Source organism: Plectrocnemia conspersa, unplaced genomic scaffold (genome assembly GCF_051122295.1).
Source record: "Plectrocnemia conspersa isolate PC_06_02 unplaced genomic scaffold, ASM5112229v1 ptg000003l, whole genome shotgun sequence".
Classification (NCBI taxonomy): domain Eukaryota; kingdom Metazoa; phylum Arthropoda; class Insecta; order Trichoptera; family Polycentropodidae; genus Plectrocnemia; species Plectrocnemia conspersa.
This window is the reverse complement of record NW_028277167.1, coordinates 21,836,752-21,859,917: the sequence shown is the minus strand read 5'-3', so window position 1 is coordinate 21,859,917 and position 23,166 is coordinate 21,836,752. Positions and strand designations below refer to the sequence as shown.

Sequence of the window (23,166 nt, the reverse complement as noted above, 5' to 3'; positions counted from 1 at the left end):
ATGCTGATTTTTCATTGGTCGACAGTCAGAACCACTTATTTTTTATTAATTATAATTTAATATTTTTGTTTTGTTTACGTTTATTAATATAAACCGTTAAACAAAGTGATACGATATTATTTTTAAACATTTGAATTTGTATATAATTCATATTTAATATATAATAATAATATTTAATATCTATTTCACATATTAAATTGTAATAAATTTAATAAGTGAACTAAAAAAGTAACTCATTACCTTTAAATTGTGTAGTGTGCGTGTTCATTACACTGCCTTTATATTACTGTTTATATTTATTCTACTGTTGTAAGAGATGTAGATACTTCGATACCCACAGCTTTTCATAAGATATAACTAACACTAGTACTGATACAAGCGTAGGCCGCGGGTTCGAGTCACGACAGCAAACTCGAATTTTTAATTATAAAAATGCATTATTATTCTTTTTTAAATTGGCCCCGAGGTAATAAGTGATATTTATTAATTAAAAATTATATTACACATACTAATCTACAATTAATTATATTTTATTTATAAATAATTATATTTGATTCCCAGACTTTGTCTGGTTAATAAATACATGGTTCATATTCATTATGACTGGTAAACTTACCCAGTTGGTTCAGATTTACTCCGTTGTAACGAATTGGACTTATGCCTGTCAAATTACAGCATAAGATTTAATATACTAATACTTAATTATACTCACTTAATTTTACAGAACCAATTTTCTAATTGTATATAAAAGTTTTTGTAAATTATATATTCACAACCATGCATTATACAATATCAATATTTAAAAAAATATTCGTTTGTGGGTGTTTATAAATCTGACATACATGTTTTAATTGAAAACCGACGCAACGCAGCACTTAACACTTTGAGCGATATCGCCGTACATGTACGGCGGTCGATCTTTTACTGTTTTGAGGTATCCCAGATAGTTATATATTTACATATATAACTGAAGAAATAATAAATTAAAAAAGTATATTTATTTAGTATTTTTTACTCCCCCTAAATAACGAAAAATATTTTATAATCATTTTATAAAAATATATAGAGCCTCAAAATTTATATAAAAAAAAAAAAAAAAGCCGAATAATATGTATATAAATTAACGAAATTTAATAAAAGAAAGATTTTCAAATATGCAAAAAAAATAGTAAAATAAAACAAAGCAATAAAACGTTCTGAATCAGTGATTTCTTCTATAATTTACTATAACTGCAATATATAAAATATTTATAAATAAATAACAACGGAACTAATTATAGAAAAATACGTAACAAATGTGTATAAATTAACTGACTAATCAATGAATTAACATAATATAAACATATCGCGCCAGAGCCAGCGCGCTTGCCAGTTTCTCAAACTGTGTTAACGTACGTTATAATTTTAATAAAATAAATATATTGTCAGGTTAGTTTATTTGTTTTAATAAAAATCTTATTTATCAAAAGGCATGATGTTAATAATATTATTTAAAAAAACTTAAGTCACAAAATGTTTTTGGCAATTTTTCTTTATATAAATTCATATGTCATAAAAAGTTTAATATATATTATAGTAAATTAAAGTAATACCTTTGATTAGATACTAAGTATTATATTACTAAACTATTTGTTTTAAAACTAATATATACTTATACATATATTTCGATTGTAATTTTTGTATTAAATTCTTTACAAATTATAAGATATGTAAAATATATTAAAACATATAAATATAGAAATAAATAATTGTTTTGTATGTGAAACCCCTTGTTAATTTTTTCAATACTTTTTAATAAGCTTTTAGCTAACATTAACCAATAAAAATAATAGCATAATGTTTATAGATAACTATATGAAGTCATCCTAATATTTACAAAAATAAATAAACCATTAATTATATGAATTTATGTGCAGTAAATTTCTTTTAGTAGTAGTAGTATTTTGAGCCACTATCAACATTTTTATATCATTAAAAATAAAAACAAAGGATTCAGTTGACCTTAGGGTCATTGTCAGTTATGGTTGATAAATTTTTACTTCCTTTACAAAAATACAACTTTCTGTCATTCACACATTAACGTTAGTCATAAGTCAAAATTAATCACTTCATATACTTAAAAAAATTATTTTATCAAAAATTGCTTTTATAAATGTTATTATTATTTTGATGTTATAATATAGCACTGTTTTCAATGATAATAAATTATTTTTATAAAAAATTATGATATTATGTTATTTAAATTTATATTACCAATTATAAAAATACTATATTAATATATGTAAATGTAAGACCTTTGATTTCTTCATATTATTTTAAATTAATATAACTTTGTAAATAGATGAGCCGCCTTTGTAATAAGGGCATTATCATACAGCAAATAGTAGCATGCGGTTCGTCAACACACTGATAATATCGACTTTCACCAGTCACAGCCAGCTCGTGACTATAACAATTATTTCATCAATAAACCTGGAAGCTGGAATTACCGAAAGCTCACTTAGTGTTTTCTTAGAAAAATACCTTAGAAGATATTAAAATTTTAGTAGACCTTATTAAGCACTCCTCGAAACTTTACGCGATAAACTTTACTAGGAAGCTGAGAAAAGTTGCCCAGTTTCATCGAACTTTTCAAACCTTCGACCACAAGATTTATTAACGAAATGCAAAATAAAAACATAAATTTTCTAAAATCAGTGAATCTTATAGAGACAATATTAATATATAGTAGGAAATTTTCGCGAAAAATAATCAATACGATGAAACAAGCCGCATCGTCAATTTTTAAGAAAACTTATGTATGTGGTGAGTTAAAAATGGACTTCGGCGAGTTTGATAATTAATGATACCCTAATGTCTCTCATCTCAGTTGTCATTGAGTCGTTTCGCTATGTATCAAACGACATATCACTTCAATTCATCAAGTGGCGTAAGATTGATTGCTTCGTTAAATTAAGCAACGACTCCATATTATTAAAATATTTCGCGAAGAACCTTGCCGAAATTTCAACACTCGAGACATGATGATAATTATTATATAATTATCCTTTCGGTGGAAAAGTTCGATGGCACTCACAGTTACAACTCTTAATTAGCGCTGACCTCCGTTAATCAGGATAGAGCGGGAGCAGTAAAACAAAGCTTCGAATAGCCAACAGCGGCTATAAAAGCCGTAATCTAATTATCCGAAGTAAAATTGAAGTACTGGATCAATGCAATTGTAGTTAATTTTCATTGTAGACCCAAAATAAAAAATAAATAAAAAAGGGAAACTAGGTGGATTAGTGAATATTTTTACCCTTTGGGTAACTTTATTTAGAAATTGTCCTTATATATTATGTTTATAAGTGAAATATCTCTATATTACTTATTTGTACATGCTACTCGCCGACTAACGATATAAGTCGAATGTGACCCAAGAAACTAAAGAGGTTGTCTACCCCTTTTCTAGGCAACCGCTGGTCGTAAGTCAAAGAATATAATGAACGCATTCGTTATCAGTCAGCGTTTGTTTTATTTTTCACCCTCAATGCACAAAAGGCCATGTGTGTGGAATGGTCATGGTCGACGTGGATCAACGTCGCGTCCAAGTCCGACAAAGACTTCATTTTTACGCCAGTGGTCTCCAAATTATTTAATTAAAACCCGTGAACGCCCTTTCCGGCGCAGACGAGCCCCGTATTGCATCGCCAATTACGCGTTGCAATTCTGCGGTATGAAATAAAAGGGCGACGCAAACAGCTTCAAAAAAAGAGTCAGTGACCGAGCAAGTAAATATAAGTGACCATGTCAGGATATATGTATGTACAGTGAATCCTCGTTAATTGGACGGCTCAGAATTCAAGATTGTTTAGTTAAGAATATAACACTTGAAAATAACACAAATATGCACTTTTTCATAATAAAGATAAATAAATAATATATATGTATGTTAGACTGCATGCTGATTTTATAATAATCGATTATACTCTGAAACATGCATTTGTCGAGTTTGCCCTTAATATTCTTAACGCTTCATAAGTATAAAATTTATCTATTGAACACGTTTTGTTGTTGTTGTTGTTTTAGTGTCATGTTTATATTGTAAATGCAACCAATCTACGTTGGAATGCTTTAAATAGAATACAAGCAATCGACTTTGTATTATACAAACATATTTATGTGTATGTATGCATATGTATAATGCTTCCAAAAATGTTCACGCTTGGCGCCCATTGCGGGAGGTATGCGAATTGTCTAAAAAGAGTGTTTATTGGACGAAATGTAAACGGTTCATGAAACGAATACTATTTTTAAGGACAAAAATGTTTCATCTGAAATTGAGAGTGCATCTGCTGTATGTTTACGTTATACGTACAATGAGCACACATGTACACATTTTTATGCGAAGGATTGTCCAGAAATACTACACAGTATACAGTAATAATCTAAAAATCTGTAATTCAGACAGTAAAGCTTTTTTACATTATAGTATACACTATAATTATCAAAATGTATCCTGCTCTTTAAAAAAACTTGCAAAGGAAATGATAAGATGTTTATTTTACAGATCATTCTGTAAATTATTTTGCCCGTATTTTTATCAATAGAAAACTCGATCAAGTCAGCTATGCATTAAATTATAAAAGTTGCAGTATTTTTATTATACCTAAATAGCAAGATTATAGTTAATAAAAGTTAACATTTTTTTCTTTCCAATTACCAAATATAGAATTTATTTTGAGGTTTAATAGCATGACTATTAAAAATCAGTACTATACATTGGAGCGCAATATTTAATGTAAAGACATGTAAAATATTGACAGATTCCTAGACATTTATTTGTTTTACATGTATTGGGAATGACTCACTACAGTTACATATTGAGACACGAATGCTATACAAAGATAAATGCTTCTATCATGAACATTAAACACATGATGGTATTGAAAATAATTCGTCAAAAACCAATGTTTATAATTGCTTTAAGTTTTGAGATCGAAGATGTGTGACATTGCATCTCAATAGATAAAAATGGTAATGGTTTATTTTTAATACATGTAAAGAGAAACGTATATGCCGCTATCAGGCGGTGGAGTCTTTGCTGGCATGTCAAGTTGTATTATTGTCGGCTATGATTTTTGTATAGCGACTGAGATTGTCGTGATGCGTTTTTGCGATGCTTTCTAGACGAGGGGTCGGAAACGCGGATGTGTTATTAAGTTGTCCGTGCAACATTTTCAATTAGCAATGTAAGAGAGATCTCGCGACCTGTGTGTGGACTGACTTTCACAGCTTTTAATTTTTTTTCGTTTGTTCGAAATGGTATAGAATAACTTCTACTTATAAAAAATGGTGCAGTTGGTTGAAACTCTCACAGTAGGATTTTAAATTCAAATGTTAAAATGTAAAAATTGGACCTGGAACATTTTGATATTGTATAAAATGTTCCAGGTTTAATTTTATCAACAAAGTTTGCGTTACTAATCAAAAATTTGAAACTATGTATGTTTCTTGCAAATGTCTTTTACAAAGAGTAAGCGGGTTTATTCCGACCAATTTTGGCATATATCCACTTCCTTATTACGCGTATCATCTGGTGTGAGTATTATCTAATGGCTTTACGTTACTTTTACACAAATGAATGAGAACAATAATATTTGTCTTAATCATAACAGTATAATAATATTATTCAGGCTTGATAGAGAATTTATAAACATTGGATACAAAAGAGTCTCGTAAACGTCTTTATTAACGTATCCGAAATTCTGGATATTTCTAATTCCATGTATTCTCTGCTTTTAAAAAATGCTTTCGTTCAAATGCTACTTTTTAACGCAAAATGATTTAGGGTTATTTACAAAATAATATAGATATTTAATTTATTTTATTTACAATAAACATAAATAAATTCTGTAATTCGATGACTCATAGCTTCTTACAAAGACTATTATCTAAACAGAAACTGCATCTGATCATAACAAAGAAATGATTTGCAATAAAAGTATGTTGACTGACCTTGAAAAAACGTTTCGAAAGAGCAAATGACACATCTGCTTCTAGTCATCGTTTAGAAATTGCTCTCTCGCCAATTAAACCATTGTCAACTTATATTGTGTTGCTTTTATTGTTTGTTATACAATATTAAGATAATCTATAGATCCAGATGAGAGTATTTATATATAAAAAATGCCCCGAATCTCACGATTTGGTGTCTGGGATTCATATATGTGTTCGACGTAGTCGTGACATTTTGACGACTTCCATACGGATGACACTTCAATGATCCCCCGCTTTGTCTGTGACATAAAATGCTGTCTTCCTAAATAAAACATATTAAAATAAAGACTGAAATAGACATATTACATACCAAAATATCTTATATTTATATAAAGCAATCAATTTAAATCGTTCAACTCGATATTGTAATTGACGTTTTTATTTATTAAAATTGACACTCATTGTGAGTGGAAATTAAATAATCAATCAAGACTAATTAATATTGGCTAAAAGCACAATCAATCTTAAACACACTTGTAATACAAAATGAAAATTTACATAATATATCATAGAATCGAGAAAAAGTGTGATGAAGACCATTTGCTGACACGAATATTTCTCATCCGTCCACTTAAATCAACGTTACGCAATCATCTAAAAAAAATGTGTTAATATATTTCTTAAGATCAATTACGTGACATGTTATTAGTACAAACTATAACTCTAACGTAAGTGCTGGTATAAAAATTACGAGCTATTTTAAATAAGCCGAATTATTTTAAATGAAGCCGGATATTTTATTAGCCGAATTATTTTAAATGAAGCCGTATTATTTTTAATGAATATTATTAGGCAATATTGTTACAACAATTATTAAGTTCAACGTGTATTTATAATTTATTTTAAAATAAAAAGTTATTCCTTTAAAAAAATTAATCTGATAAATAATAATACATAATTCACAGCTGTGTGAATATTTTTTTGCTTACTTATTTATTATGATTATAAAAAAGTAGATCTTTAAATTATTTTTATGTTGTATGGTTTTAGTGTTAAATAAAAATAAATGTAATAATTATTTAAGATTGTTTGTTAAAGATTTGTTTTAACGATGGTATCCATAAGTAAAAACAACCGAGACATATTAAAATTTATCTAACTACAATATGCAATAAATAAGCAAAAATAAAAAATATTCTCTTTCTCTTCTCTCTTTACCTTGAACAGAAACACGGTTATAATAAGTAGATTCAATAAGCAATTATTATTTATCGTGATCAATATGACTCGTGAATCAATAAAGTATGTTTATCGCTTTCAATATAATACGATAATAAAATATGATATTAAAGATAATTGGCAAAACTATTAAAATTGGGATTTTTTAAATAAAAATACATACCTGAGAATGCTTTTCTATTAATTATATTATATCCTTTTCTACTAATTTAATTATACCAAATACTGCCATAAACTCAGTTGAAACAAGCAAAAATATATAGCTTAGGAGTCGTATAAGAGAGATATATATTTATTTAAGAGATGTAGAAACATATATGCAAGCCCCGCTCTCGACCGCTGAGAAATGTCGATGTTTCGCGCACTAGCATTTTCATGCATTACACGATTTACCAGTAATATTATTTTTTTATGAAAATGTAAACAAAATATAAAAGCAATATCTAAATCAGTAATATAATTAGAATGATCGGCAATAAAAAATGTCTTCATTCTAAAATCAAATTTTATGTTTAATTTCATAGAACCGCATTGATGTTTGGTATTAAATGTCACATATTTTTCTATACAATTCAGGATAGGATTTTTCCATTTTCTCAGTCTTACTCACAGTCTTTCTTGCGTATCCGCATTCAAGGCATGAAAGGTTCGCAGTTAGTTCATTCACATTCCAAAACACTTACGCATATATATTTATCGACCATGCAAATATGTATTTTCACATTGTGTGATTCAATAATATACTGCCAAGAAAGAAGTAACCCAAGAAACCATAATAACATAAACAAGCCTAGGGCCTCGATCATTTCTGGGGTTTAGCGCACAGAACAGTCATCGCAGCGACCATAAAATTAAATATGTATTTAAATGTGAGGAAGGAGTCGTCTCGGGTCGAGACGTATCCTTCAGACTGCCCAGGAAAGGAGTTGAGCATTGTCGCCGGAGAGTTTACAATCCTGCGCCATTGTGCTCGCTGATGCATAAAATATTGCACGGACGTCCCTGTCCGTTCGTTTCGTTTTTAATTTATTTTTGGCCGAAGAGAGAAATGTGGGCTTGCATATTTAATGGTCGAAGCAAACTGTACTGCGCTGACTTCCTACGCAGCGAAAGTTTCACAAATGCATCTGCGAGTACAACCTTAACTGCAATTGAGGCCGTTGACCGATTTAACTGATGCTAAACTAATAAGCTGCGCGGTTAATTGACGACGAGGTTCATTATTTTACAAGCTGTTTTAATTAGCAACGATTGAGTAAATAAATTATTTTTAGAACTGCTTTTAAAAGTAAAAAGTCGACCATTAGAATAAAATAATATTTCACGAAACATGTTACAAAACTAGGTTATCTGATTTCATAGATGAGATATTCTTTATATTTTTTTAACCATTTTAAATCACCGTAATAGTTATTTCATATAGTTTACAATTAAAACATCATTCACGTTTAAAATACAAGCTTCGTTTAATTGCATATTTCGGATTGTATACCTCAGATTATATTGTATAATACCAAAATTTTCCGATTGATTTAATAAAAATTCCATTTTTATATTTATATTTTATAAAAATAGTTATAGAAATAATATTAAATTGCTAATAGTATTTTTATAAACTATTTTTATGATTATAAATTAAGTGGTTATTTTGGGTTTTGAGGTCGAAAGGGTGTGACTTTGTAGCTAAAATAGACGCCGAAAAGCTGGTAACAGTTTATTCTGTTCAATCGGACAATTTATCAAAAACAAAACTTTAACGAGTTGTTGCATTAACTTGTTATAGACTGGAAGAAGTGATGTCTTCGGAATGATCCGCTGAGGTCTCTCGTGTTTCGGTCTGGTTGTCTTCCGACTTGATCGACGGAACTATGCGCTTGATCGACTCTGACCCTCTAGTTTCGAATCGCAAGATCGACTTTATGTTGTGTATTAGACATTCCATATTCATCGGATATGCAACGGATGATTTACAATTTTTAAATGAAATACATTTAACGAAGCTTTACAAAAATATTTTCACTGATTCATTACTAAAATTAAAAAATGTATGCCTACATTACACTCTCTGGAAGTTGTTCTACGACTTCGAGTAAGCGACCACACTGTCGCAAATTTCATATACTGTCCGAACGGCGGTCGTAAATGACGTCCGGACGGTGGCTTCTGTCACGTAAAGCCCGCATATTTGCGCGCGATCGAAAAATGTGCCAAATAATCGCAATTTTTAAATTGTCATAATATTAAAATTACGCTACTGATAATTATAAAAGTTTGTGTGAACACTCACCAACACAATATCAGTGAAAACTTTTCGGTCGTAAATATTCAATTTACGCAAAATCTTTGTCGGCTTTTGCAAAATGACATAAGGCATAAAAATGATACTTCAGAATACGAACACCACATCTGTGACTATCCTAGAATTTGTCGCCATCGATTCTAAATAAGAATTCGTTATGGTGTGACATTTATATAAACTGATACATAAGGATATTCGAAACGATTTTTTTTAACAAAATCAAGTACCACTAATTATTTTTTAATTATTTAATTTTATATGAAAAAAATATAATAACGATATCTGTTAGAAGAACATACTATTAAAAATATAATTAATCTCTTTTGGTGCGCTAAAATATTCAAATATGTCAGTAAGAGTCTGTTGAAGTCCCCGATAAGCATGTGGTATAACTTGACCACGTTACCACGATGCAGCGCTCATAGGACGCCTACGAGCATACTGAAATTGAACCGAGTTACTCGTTCTATCTCAGTTTTCGAAGCACCATATCATTATCTCTCTCACTCTCGTCACTTAACACGCGAGAGAGCGAAAGGGGAAGTATATCACCGCTCGCGCTCGAAAGAGCAGCTCCTACTTCGGACCCTTTGACTCCGATCCTTTTGCCGACAATGTTCGGAAGTGTTCGAAGCTGGCCAAGTCAACTGAATTACCCGCACTTTACCTCCCGTTCTCTGTAACCTCGATTTTAGAGCGGACAGAACCGAACTCGACCGAAGTAACCCACTATATTCTCCGTCCTTGGTCAACCGTGGCCAACTGTAGTGCAGACATGGTTTTAGTTCTAGATTTTAAAACAAATCCTGTGCCTATTAAAATGTGATATATGTCCTTGAATTATACATTGATAAAAAGGGTTTGAATTGAGCTCACTCACTAAATTTTATATTATTCAGACGCATGAATTTTATCTCGTTTTATTAGTTAATTAATTAACCCGAGCGACTAGAACCGAAACGTTAATTAAAACAAGCGGACGACCGCTTGGTTTTACAACTGTTAATACGATTTTGTATTATAGCTAAACACTGCCATTGTATTATACAATACATTGTATGTATGTATGTACATACATAAAATACGAGCCCAGCAGTTTGCCCTTTGTTGGTCTCGCGCGTGATTAGCGGCAGTCACTAACGAGTAACGTTTGCTTATTAGTACATAGAGGTTGGATGTGAAGTTTCATCAGATTAATACTGAGCTTTGATTTTTTTGTACAATAGGGGTGAGTCTAAATAATGATGTCGACGGAATAAAACTGGCTATATATATGTATATAAATTTTATAATATTATTTAAAAAATACTTTCAAACATACCCTGAAAATATTTTGCGTTACATATACTTTTATTATACAATGTATAAATACATTTAATCCAATAATTCAATTTCCACCTTTCTTTCTCTAGAATTTTTCACATGGATCCATTGTCCCGGAAGCATTTTTCCAATTCCCATTTATTCCGGTTAGCGAATTGCGATAATTCCTATTTGTCCCTTACATAATTGAATTCTCAGCGAATTTATTTCTCCGCGATAGAAATCTATTCAATAATTTAATTAAAAATTCATTATAAAAAAAAGTACAGTTAGTGAAATTTCTAAAGGGCCACCCCATAGTTAAAACAAATCATTCTAAATTTACAACACAAGCTCTGAAAGACTCGATAATTCATTCTATAATGAAACCGTCTTCTATTTTCGTTCGAGAAACGTCAGACAACCGCATTATATTTATTATACGCTTTTCCCCAATTGACTCCGTGTCAAAGCAAATGTAACAAAGTGAATCACTATTTAAATTTTCAAGAAAAGCGTACTACGTATGATTATATGATTATAATGAAATGTTCAAACAGAGTTACTAATATAGGAAGTGCATTATTCGTCCGATTCTTTGTGAAGACAATGAGACAATGAGGCGTTGCGCACGCACGGGTATATAATTGGAAGCTTAAATTATGACAATCAGACCTAATGGAAAGGTTCAGGGAATTTAATGAAATCGGCGTCAAAGACACACAAGCTTCCTTGCTTCTGAGAAAGAATAAACACAGGACCTTACAAAGAGCGCATGAGTCTTACAGAACAAAGATATGGCAATGGAAAATTATTAAAATTTGCTACAAGGTTAGTGAAGAATTTATCATATATAATACTTTAAGTAAAGATTTAAATAAGTTGCCGTAATTGATATACCATTTTATAATATAATTGTATATCAAATATGAATTTAAAATTATCATAGCGATAATCAAAAATGTTGATATATAATTATTTTTATGAAGTTAACAAGTTGACGTTTGTCTCTGTAGTTGGTTTATTCGTGCTTTTTATATATAAAAATGACTTCAGAAGAAAATCATATTTTACAGTTTCATGAATATGTTTAAAAGCTAGATATGACATAAAGCTATTTATTTTTGTGGCGACCACACACAGATGCCCACGTTTGAAAGAGTTAATTTACTGTGACCAAAATGATCATCCATCAACAAGAAAGCAAGACAATAGCGTAAAGGATGGACCACACAAAAGCCCTTGTTACGACTAGAAAAATAACTCGCAAATGTTCAGTGAGCTCGAAATTTTTTTTATAAAAATACACTTTTGTTATAAAGCCAGCTTTATCTTAAAAGTTACATATATTGATAATAAATAATAATACACATAATGTCACCGATTCCCAGACTCAAAAGTCTGGTGGTTAATACCTACATAATTTTAAGTATTCATTATGTCTGATTGGTACAAATTTACTTTGTTGGGCTCACGCTTATCGTGTTAGAACAGAATAATAAATAAAATATACAAAATTTTCACTTTTTCAAAAAGTGCACTTGTTATAATTAAACATATCGTGCCTTGGAAAAAACCTGGATTTTGAATTCTGCAGAGTCGAAAAAATTTGAAAACCACTTAGTAAAGCCAAAGAAAATCTTTCAAAATCATTTTTTTTTGCTATTAAATTGCCTATTGATGTAATCCACAATGTGCCTAAAAACTCTAATAGCTGTTTTACTGAACGGCTAAAAGATTTACCGGGACACATTTCTTTGGCAACAACAATTATACACGAATGTAATTATTCACCATCACTAAATGTTTCTATTTTATTAGTTAATAAATAATCTACTCATAATTTACTTGAGTTGCAACTTTATTTTTTTCGCGAAGCTGTGAATATCTTATCGACGTATATTGTATTATTTTAATACATATACAATATCATCGCACAATAAGCATAATGCTATTTCATGATTCGAGCGATAAAAAAAACACTTTGTTGTAAAATCACAACATTCGTAATCCACTGATCACTGGTAATAAAATAAGTGGGAGCACTGAAGACGCTGACGAATTATAATTGCGTAGCATCACAGCGGAATACGAAGCAATAGGAGCACCCCATACGGTAATATATCGCAACTCTTCAACTTGACAGTTGGGCGTTTCGTTAAAACGCATCCATTGGTTTTGAAAGTGTAAAATATATTATTAAAATAGGCGGCTGCTTTAATTTAAAAAAATACATTACTAAATTTTCTTGGCAAATATTGAATATAATGCATAATATAAATATGTAAAATACACAGAATAACGCAACTATCCATTTTTAACCCCTTGAAGCAGTATCACGACCATAAAACTATGTATTTGTAATATAAATAACGAAAATACAAATTACAAATGTATAAATATTACAGAAAATAAAATCAGATTTTTTTAACTTTAATAATTTATGTTATACCTATTAAAAAATATTAAAATACTTTTTATGTTCTAATTTAATTTAAAAATATTTAAAATATATCTTTCATATTTAGCAGCACTAATTGGTATATTTTTACTAATAGCTTAAATCAAATTCTGTTACTAAGACATATAAAAATATATACTTTAAAATAGTTTAGTATACACTCGACATTATTAACACAAGTTACTTGTTATATTTTTAATAAAATAACCAAACTATATCTAACGAAATATTTTTTATAAATACGCAAATATCAGAAAGAGTTATTCATATACATATACATACACAAATGTATATAGGCTATCATGTCACATTGTTGACATGACTGACAGGTCATAAAACCTTTTTTTCGTTACAAATAAATTTATTCTATTACTCAAAATAAATATTTTTAAAAATGTTGACGTATGCCAATATAATCTATAATCAATAGTATTTAATAGAAAATATAATACAGGTATCTATGACCAAGGCATTTTCACAAGAAACGTTAAATAAATATTATTGAATCACTTCTAATCTTATCAAAAATGAGGAAAAACTACTAATGTAGATTAGAGTGAAGTAACATAAATTTAAAAATGTGTATGCGTTTATGGTTAGATTAGTTCATTAAAGTTGAATAAATATACCGACAGCTTACTATATTGATTATCCATTAAAAACATAATTAATTCATTATACATAATTAATTTTTAAAAACATTGATCTAATTCAAAATATATATACATATGTACTGCTGTAAACTGAAAGCATGTAAATATATACAAATTTGTGCTTTATTACTTACTAGCAAAAAGCTTCAGAGTTTTTTACATATTTTTAGAATCTGGGTTTTGTATAATTTACAATTATAAAAATATTTCAGGCTTTGCTAGACAATTGCCAGAATTTTATTACTTTTTTAGAACTTTGTTACACGATGTAACGTCTGTTATGCCTCAGCGAAAATTTACAAATATAACACATTGCATATTTCATAAAAATTTTAAAAACATAACTCACGTTTCGCTATTTAACTGATGCTTATAAAAAAATATATATTCTTACCTTAACACATTCATTCCTCACGCGTTAAATTTAAGAGCCCAGTCATCCGAAAATACACTTTTCTTCAGCGTATTTTCGTCAATGCGTTCTCTTTTAGCTTCTCAATTATATTAATTATCACTTTAGTATCACAATGCATATATAATGTACTTTCCTTCTGAATTGCACTTAAGGTCTATCCGGCAGTGATTTATCAAAACAAACCACAAAAAGAGCAATTTCATTCGAATTATGTCGGTTCCTAGTCATGTAAACGCGCGTCACACGCGATGACTTTGATCATGGAAAATTGTACTTTTTTTGATTTACGCCCGACAAACAGAAATCGAAAACAAAGACGAGCAAACACGCAAAGAGATATTGCGACGGATGAGAGAAAACTGAAACTTTGCTGGACAGGGGCCAAAGTTAGCTCCATCAAACGCTGGAACACAATGCCATTTATACATGCAAATAAAAATTTGATCAAAGATCTAATTAATCTTGAATATCATAAATATCCTGAAATATTCAAGAGCCATATTTAAAATAATTGAATTTCAGTTAAATATACGTATGCATATAAATGCATTGCTCAATCTGCAGTCTGCTTTCAATATGTGTTTCAATGCAGAAGATGCTTCGACGAAAATAGCCCGACGAGCTTTGTTATTTTTTTTGCTTATCCACGTGTTTATAAAGTATAAATAATCTTAAACGTACAAAAACAAACGCGTGAATGTATATATTTGTTATTTATGCGTAATTTATTGCATGATTATCTATAAAAGTTCATAAATGAACTTAATAAAACATAAATTGCAAACAGTGATTTAAAAACAGAAAGCATAAAATAAAATGCATTCTTTGAACATAAAAACATAAAATACATTCCAATGTATTTATAGACAGTGGATTTCAAAGAAGACTAAGCAAAAAATAGACAACTACACAGTAAAGTATCACATGACAGTAACCATGCTCTTAGATTTAATTATTTATAGAACTAAAGGATGATTTACACATTTTTTAAAATACTATATTTTTCATGACAGTAAATTACATCATCAATAAAAATAACGAATAACATTTTTGCTCTTTTTAATTTTTTCTCTAGGATTTTTTTTGAATTTATATTTTTAACGTTTTTTTACTTCTCTACCTTTGTTATATTTTTTGAATGGCCCGCATTTTGAAACAAGATAGCAAATTAGGTTGACTGATAAACTTAACTATTTTTAGAATAAGTTTCATGTCGATATGATAAAAACAATTGCAGTTATCGTGTCTTTAAATTTCTTTATATCTAACATCAATGACAGAAAAAAAAAATTTTTCATAAAAAACATTTTTTCTAAATTCCAAATACAAATTACTTTTTCTTAGCTGTTCCTCATTTTACGACTGTATATCTAATAATAATATTATTCGTTGTATAAAGAAGAACGGCGATGTATTCGGATTGCATGTCGCCCGAGGAGTGATTTGAGATAAACATTTTTTGGCCACGTTGGTTGTCGAAAAATGTGATAACATTAAATCGACAATCGATTAAATCGACTTTTACGTTAAAAAATTTTTAACGGAACTATTTTTTTATATTTTGAATAGTCGCTATTTTTAAATAATAAAGCGCACCAGATTGACTAACTTACTTAACAATGATATTTACTTTATCTATTCTTAGAATAAGCTTCATGATGATATCATTGAAACTACGACAGTTATCGTGTCTTTAAAAACCACATTGATAACAAAAAAAAATATTTTATGTAAATAATAATTTTATTTTAATTTCTTTATTCACGATATCTAGAAAATATAATGATCAATCAAAATTATAATCATAAAATCCAAAAAAAAGGGACTCGAACCTAGGACTTCTAACAATACCTTAATTAAAAGGAGTTGAATGTAACAAAAACTTTGACAGTAATTACAGAAAAAAAGAAAGGTAAAGCTCCTACATTATATGTATTATTTTCACTTTTAATTTTTACCAGTTAATAGAATATTTTTAATATAAACCCTATTTTTCTATTAAATATTTTAAATGATTTACATATATTTAATTCATGACTATATTTAGTTAAGTTATATTTATATAACATATTCAATGAATTAAAATAAAACCATATCAAAAGCCATTTCATTGTCAATAAACGTAACTTATATTTTTGACACATTAGAATTTTTTTAGTAGAAAGACATTCGGCTCAGATTTATATATATTAACTATAAAATAAATAAAAATATGACTTACTGCTTTATCATTCACGTGTCCAACGCTGCTCTTGGACTCCGCCAATCTCACTGGGGTAGACATTAAAAACACAAAGCACAAAAGCGATCTCTTCGTGCTTAAAATATGCACTAACATAACACTAAGCTGGCGGAGTAACCTAAGCGGTGAACAATCAAACATCACTTTCACATCACCGATTCCAGCACTGTTCACTTTGCCGAAATCCATGGCACTGTCGACGCTGATGCAGCGTCTTCCTTTTTCCTCAGCGGTCTTCCTTCGTCTCGTGCACCAGTTCCACAAGTTCCAACTGCTAATTGAGTTCACCTTTGGACCCTCGGGATGGTGGACGCTTTCATCCATAATCGATGTCAAGTTACTAAGTTTCGGATTTGGTCGCCTATGTTTCTGCGAATAAACAAAGGCATGATTTTATATTGTGTCCATATGGAGTAGGTTGCCAATAATGATAGTAGCTCTGTAAATTGCTCTATGATTATGGCTTGGCAGCCGTGCCAATGAATAGTTCACTGATCTTTAACACATTACGAACTAAAATTGAAGCGATTACATTTAAATACAGAAATATCTAAGTTTAATAATTTTATAAAAATTATGTGGTCAGAATCTAATTAGGTATTATTTTTTTATATATAACAGAGCTTTAGGGTTATGTTAGATCAGAAAAATAGTTCATTATCAAAGCCATATAATCGAATACACAGATATAAAAAAAAATGTATATTAGGTTATATTTTATAAAGGTATACATATATATATAAAATGATAAATTACTTTAAGCAGACTTCATACTCAACATTATTAGTGTTGATTTTATTTTTTTTAAATTCAATAGCTGGCCACAATGCCCACCGGATTTGTCCGAGATGGATGTCGAAGTATGTGGTGATAAAAACCACGGATGGATCTGTCTGCCGTCTGTCCGTTGTCCGTCACTGCACAACATTAATTCGAAAATGGAAGAATTTCTGGATTTTCGGCAATAGCATAGTGTTTTTTCCCATTACTTTGTTTGTCGGCTATTATTAATATTACATAATATTGTTACAAACAACATAAAGATAAGATAGATCACAGCACAGTTTTCTTATAATTAAAAAAAATAAAAATTTCGAAATAATGCACTGCACAAATATGAACGAGTACATTATGAATAGTATTATGAATAAATATAAATAAATAATAAAATAAACAGATGAATATATTCGATATTCAAATTGTAATATCTAGAAACAATGCATTAATCAGTTTAAATAATTTTCAGATATGCACCTTTAAAGACGTAAATATTAAACTATATTTAATATTTAGTTTGTAATTTTTCTAATATGTTTGTATTTATACAAAAATTTATTTTCTTACGTTTCGTTTTTAATTAAACATCACAATGTTCCTAGTGCGTTAAAGAATAAAACAAACAAAGAAATTACTACGTTATTTAACCATTTTTATTTCATTCTTCGCGGAAGTTAGCTCAAGCTTTTAGCGGTCATAAAACGAGATTTTGCTCCAGCTCCAGCCACTGGCTATTAATTACTGAAGTTTCAGCTGACGCCGTTTATTAATATCCCAGTCAGGGTTTAATTATCGGAGACCATAGTTGATTTTGCAAATTCACTAAAAATACCTTTTTATAAGCCGATATGAAGGCTAATTGACGCAGAAGAAGCACCTAACGATACGAAGTTGACGACTAAAATGTACGGATTGAACGATCGGTTTAGTTGATTAAATTTCCCGAAAAAAAAACCGCGATAACGCCTCAGAAATATTCCAACTACGTAGGACTTGTGGTTTTTATATTACGCTTATTATAATCAGATTAATAAATAAATTATTATAATTAATTTTAGACATTTAATTTAATATAAAATAAAATAAATCACGCTCTACTCTGGTCTGCATTAAAACGCATATAAACCGTGATGTGTTTCGGTTTAATTGCATCCTGTTACTTTCGGCTGCTGACTATTTTTGCACTGTCTCCTTTATTCTTCCATTGAAACAAAATACACAATTTCGAACGTCTCCTCACCTAGAAAGGATATGATCAGTGTCGTGCTATGTAATGCGTCTGATTCTTTTGGATCCCACAAATATATTTTAGCTGGACTTAAGAAATATTGTTAGATCCAAATCGTGAACTTCGTGAATCGCGAAGTCACAGAATTTAAATTTTTAATCAGAGGACATTTATAAAATATTTTTAATTTTTGTCACGCCACTGGATACTACGGCGTATCATGGTCATGATGTCAATTGGCACTTTTTTCTACCTAAATTGACAACGTCCGCTTTATGTTGTTTTTGGATTTTGGCGAAGCGCGCAATGTGTGGCCAGAAGAGCGTCATCAGGGCTTCTCAAGCGTTACGTAGGAGAGTAATTAGGAATTTTCTAAAAAGCTTCAATGTAGGTCGCGTATTACGCTAGGTCAGTTTGTTGATCTTTGTGGTTACAATGTGACTAATTTTTGAGTCTGATGTACAATGCGTCATATGAAGTCTTATCTATCTACATAAGTATATGTAGTGATACTGTGTAGCGTGTAATCTAGACACTCTAGATAACACAGCAATACAGAAAGTCCTAAAATTAGTTTTTACTAAATTACGGTATTCATTTTGATACTCCACTTATAAGTAATAATATGCCTGATATTTTTAAAATTTAAAATGCTCTTTCAATATTGTTTTATATTAATCTCAAACAAATGTCACTTTGCTCGCTCAGCAACAAAATTTTGGGCAGCAACAGACGCTTTATAGTTATATTTAAACTTACGGTCAAAATAACATTTCCTTCATTACAAAACATTATGCTACAAATATAAATATTTTGTTCCGAAAGTATTAATTATACAACTTTCATCAGGACACTGTAATAATGCCCTTCGCTTAGATTGTAAATACAGCAAGTTATTGTGTGACATGTCTATAAAATTATTAGAAGACCTCAAATCCTCTAGGAAATTTTACACGACAATCTTTAAGCCTAGAATCTGAGAAATCACTGTGTTTCATTAAAGTCTTCAGACCCTCCTCAAAACATTCACAACCACAAAATTTATCAACGACACGCAAAATAACATCAAATTGCTGGTATCAGTGATTTCCTATAAATGAAAACCAAGTGTAAATAAAGTATACAACAAGAACTTTGTAGCGAGTTTTATGGCAATGATTTTTAAATGCATTATGTAAAATTAACTAGCAATAGCAACCATAAAAAAAGAATTAATTAGGTTTAAAAAAAATGAATTTTGCCTTTATTTATGAAAAATATTAAAAATTATATAAGAGTGAATGAGAGATAAGGGCATGGGCACCGCATGCCCTTATCTCTCATTTACTCTCGTCACTTAACACGCGAGCGATCGAGAGGGAAAGTATCTCACTGCCCGCTCCTGTAAGTATATATAATTTCAGAAAAATCAAGTTCTTCGATTTTTGTGGCAGAAAAATGCAAAATTGTTGTACAGTGGTATTGTTTATATTTTTAATAAATATTACTTCATACGTACTATATTTTATAAAAAATTGTAAATATTATTCTAAAAAGTTTTTCTACTGAATTTCAGTTGGATTTGTGTGGATTTCAACCACCTACATATTTTTTTATATTTTATATTTCATTCTTTTGACCATTTCAAACAAACGAAAAGAGAAATCGACATGTTTCGAATGTAAGGCTACACAGAATATATCACACAACAATGGAGGGAAGATTTCGTGATTAAAAAATTGCGTAAAAAATTGTAAATATTTACCGAACCACCTAATTGCACCATTCCACAGTTAATCTCCCAAAAATTACCGCCGAATAAACAACTCTTTGTTTGGAAAGGACGAGCGCTAGACATGTTGTCTAGCGCGCATCCACTCTACCTTGCGTATAATACTATTGTTTTTTACTCTTTGGTTAGCGATCGCCGGAGAAGCTATCTGGGCCGTTTCTCTTATAAAGCGTGAGCACATTTCATGGGTGTGTCCAAAAAGTGATGCAATTGGCTCGCAAATATCCTCATCCGTAATTCGAAGCAGCATTATAGAAGCTGTGATACTTGGTCAAATTATTTTTCCGGTTTTCAACTATATATATTCGAATAATTGATTAAATATTCGTTTATATTATCTCAAATGAAATTTAAAAAAATCTAAGAATAAAACAATTGAATTATTGAGCAACACATGTAGTCGTTTTTCTCTCTCATAATATCAGAGTAATTATATTCCTTTATTCTATTTAAAAAAATAGCTAATAGTTGACCGACAAATCGTATACCTTGAAAGCAATAAAAGTGGCAATCTTTATATTTGCCAAAAGTCACTTCTATATCCGCCGTAAATTTACTTTTGACATTCTCGGAAATACGGAAAAAGGCTTTTAACGGCTTTCGAAATTAAAGTTATCAAAATAACACATCATAAATATTTACAGTCGTCAAGGAAACGTTGAGGAGTCGGAGTGTTTGGATCTCTAAGCAAATTTACAAACTGGTTTGATTTTATTCCACCCTGGAAAAAGCTGAAATGACGTCCCTAATAAAAAGTATGTAAAATAATAAATTTAGCATTTTCCTTTTAACGTCCTCATTGATCAGTAATTTTCACAACATTGGGTCATGCATATTTTATAAAATTCAAAAAGTATGAAAGAAAATAATGAATAATTAAAATTATTATTTTTAATTAAATAATATTTTATAGGCAAATTATTTATTTTTGCACTAATTGGTTAAATAAATTAATATCGGTAAAAATCGAGAAAAAATTACGAATATATTCGAATACCATTTTTTATTTAATATTCGAGTAGTTTAAAACTACGAATAATTGAGAAAGAAACGCAGTGAGAAACATAGAAGGGATATGTTACAGAGACGCTACGGAGTGACAACAGCAGAGATGATTCAGGAGATTGCATCAAGACGAGAAAGCAGTATTATTGGTTACATAAAAGAGACGGAAACGCTACGGAGTTGAAGTAGAGATACGTGCAAAGACGAACCAAGAAATAGCATTGCCAGAAAATATATCAGCGGATCGTCCATCAAGGGTCATGTGAACACATCACTACGAATTCCAGCTGCTACACAGACATCACAGCTGACAATAATACAACTCTACATATCAGCAAAGACGCTCCGGCTAAACTATTACCACATTTTTTGCTCTATAATTGCACTTAAAAGTCAGAAACACGTATGCTTATATCCGGGAATATTTTTTTTTTGTTTATACTATTATATATTCTTGATTATATATCTTTGTATAGTTAATATTATTAATATTTATATCATTATATTGCTAAAATGTATACCGGTGAGTACCTCTACTTTTTGATTACATCCCATGTGTAGATCGTTACTTGAATACCCTATACAAGACTATAAATATGGCTCGTAAAATTATCTCCATAACATGTCCCAGATTAATAACGACCGTTACAATTTTTGCGGCACTGTAATCGACGTGTACATTTATAGTTCAACTATAGTTCAAGTTGTTATGGTACAAAGCCGGCTTTGTAAAACTTTAATTTACATAACGATTTAGTACAATGAACAGACTGCACAGTCGGTGGCCGCGAGATGCTGCACACACAGGAAATACAAATAATAGGCTCGGTTCAACCAAGCGCTAGGGGAATAAGTTAATATTTAACTTTTTTCTAAAAAAAAACAATTAGCATTCCAGGTACGTTTTGACCGTAGGCAAAAATTGCATTATGTGTAAATGAGATACGTATGAATGGACCGCGATTAAATTTGAATGCGAGTTGAACGAATGTTGGATTATTGCGGATGTTGATGGTTGAAATGATTACAGTAATTTTATTGTTGAGTTTGAAAATGCATGTTTTTAAAAAAATATCTGACAAAATAATCGTTGCTTTTACATTGTATGATTATGTTTTGACTACTCGTCTCATGCCAATAATATCAGTAGAAATTGCATTGCATTAATTGTATAAGATACTAACATCATCGGTAATCTATTAAATAATAAATAGAAATACTAAGCAAAATCTAAAAGAAAATAATTTCATCAGTGGTTGATGTGTTTTATCACCCATCACTATTTTTTTAATTTTTGACTTCTTCAAAGTCTTCGTGGAAACCTTTGTAGATTTCATAAATACTTATTTTAGGTATAGCATCATTGCCAGAAACTATATTTACCATTTGCATAATTTTCTTGAATTTAAAACACAAACAGTGTTACAGTTCTTAAAAATATTAAAATACATCTTAATACAGACAATAAAATGTCGGAAAATTGAAGCCATAGTTTTCTACTAATGACAATATTTATTTATATTACAAAATTAAATTTTAAAATAATATTTTATTCTATAAGCATTTAAAATCCTACAAATAAATTTAGCCAATATCTGTAATAGTCAATAATGAAAAAAAAACATCTGTAAATACGATTAAATTGCCAAAACTTTTTGATTCGCCCGTGACGTGTTATAATAAACTCCGAGAACAAATTGGCATTAGCACGTGTAAAATAAATCTTTTTTATGGTTTACCAATTTAACTCAATTTATAAGACACGTCTACGACGGTAAACGATGATGGTTATGTC

At 29.8% G+C, this 23,166-nt stretch overlaps 1 protein-coding gene across 2 annotated transcripts in view; it reads right to left on the bottom strand.

The window, feature by feature from the left end:
* LOC148236959 (matrix metalloproteinase-2-like) overlaps positions 1 to 23,166 on the bottom strand; it is a 293,116-nt gene that overhangs the window by 262,392 nt on the left and 7,558 nt on the right. The window contains exons 1-2 of one of the 2 annotated variants that reach the window (XM_088183401.1): positions 18,200 to 18,274; positions 16,570 to 16,959 (exon numbers count right to left, since the gene is read on the bottom strand). In XM_088183401.1, the coding sequence (XP_088039527.1) occupies positions 16,570 to 16,914 (345 nt within the window). In that variant the 5' untranslated portion in view covers positions 16,915 to 16,959; positions 18,200 to 18,274. Of the gene's footprint in view, positions 1 to 16,569; positions 16,960 to 18,199; positions 18,275 to 23,166 lie in introns of those variants that run through there. The other variant, XM_088183400.1, reaches the window with a different exon arrangement.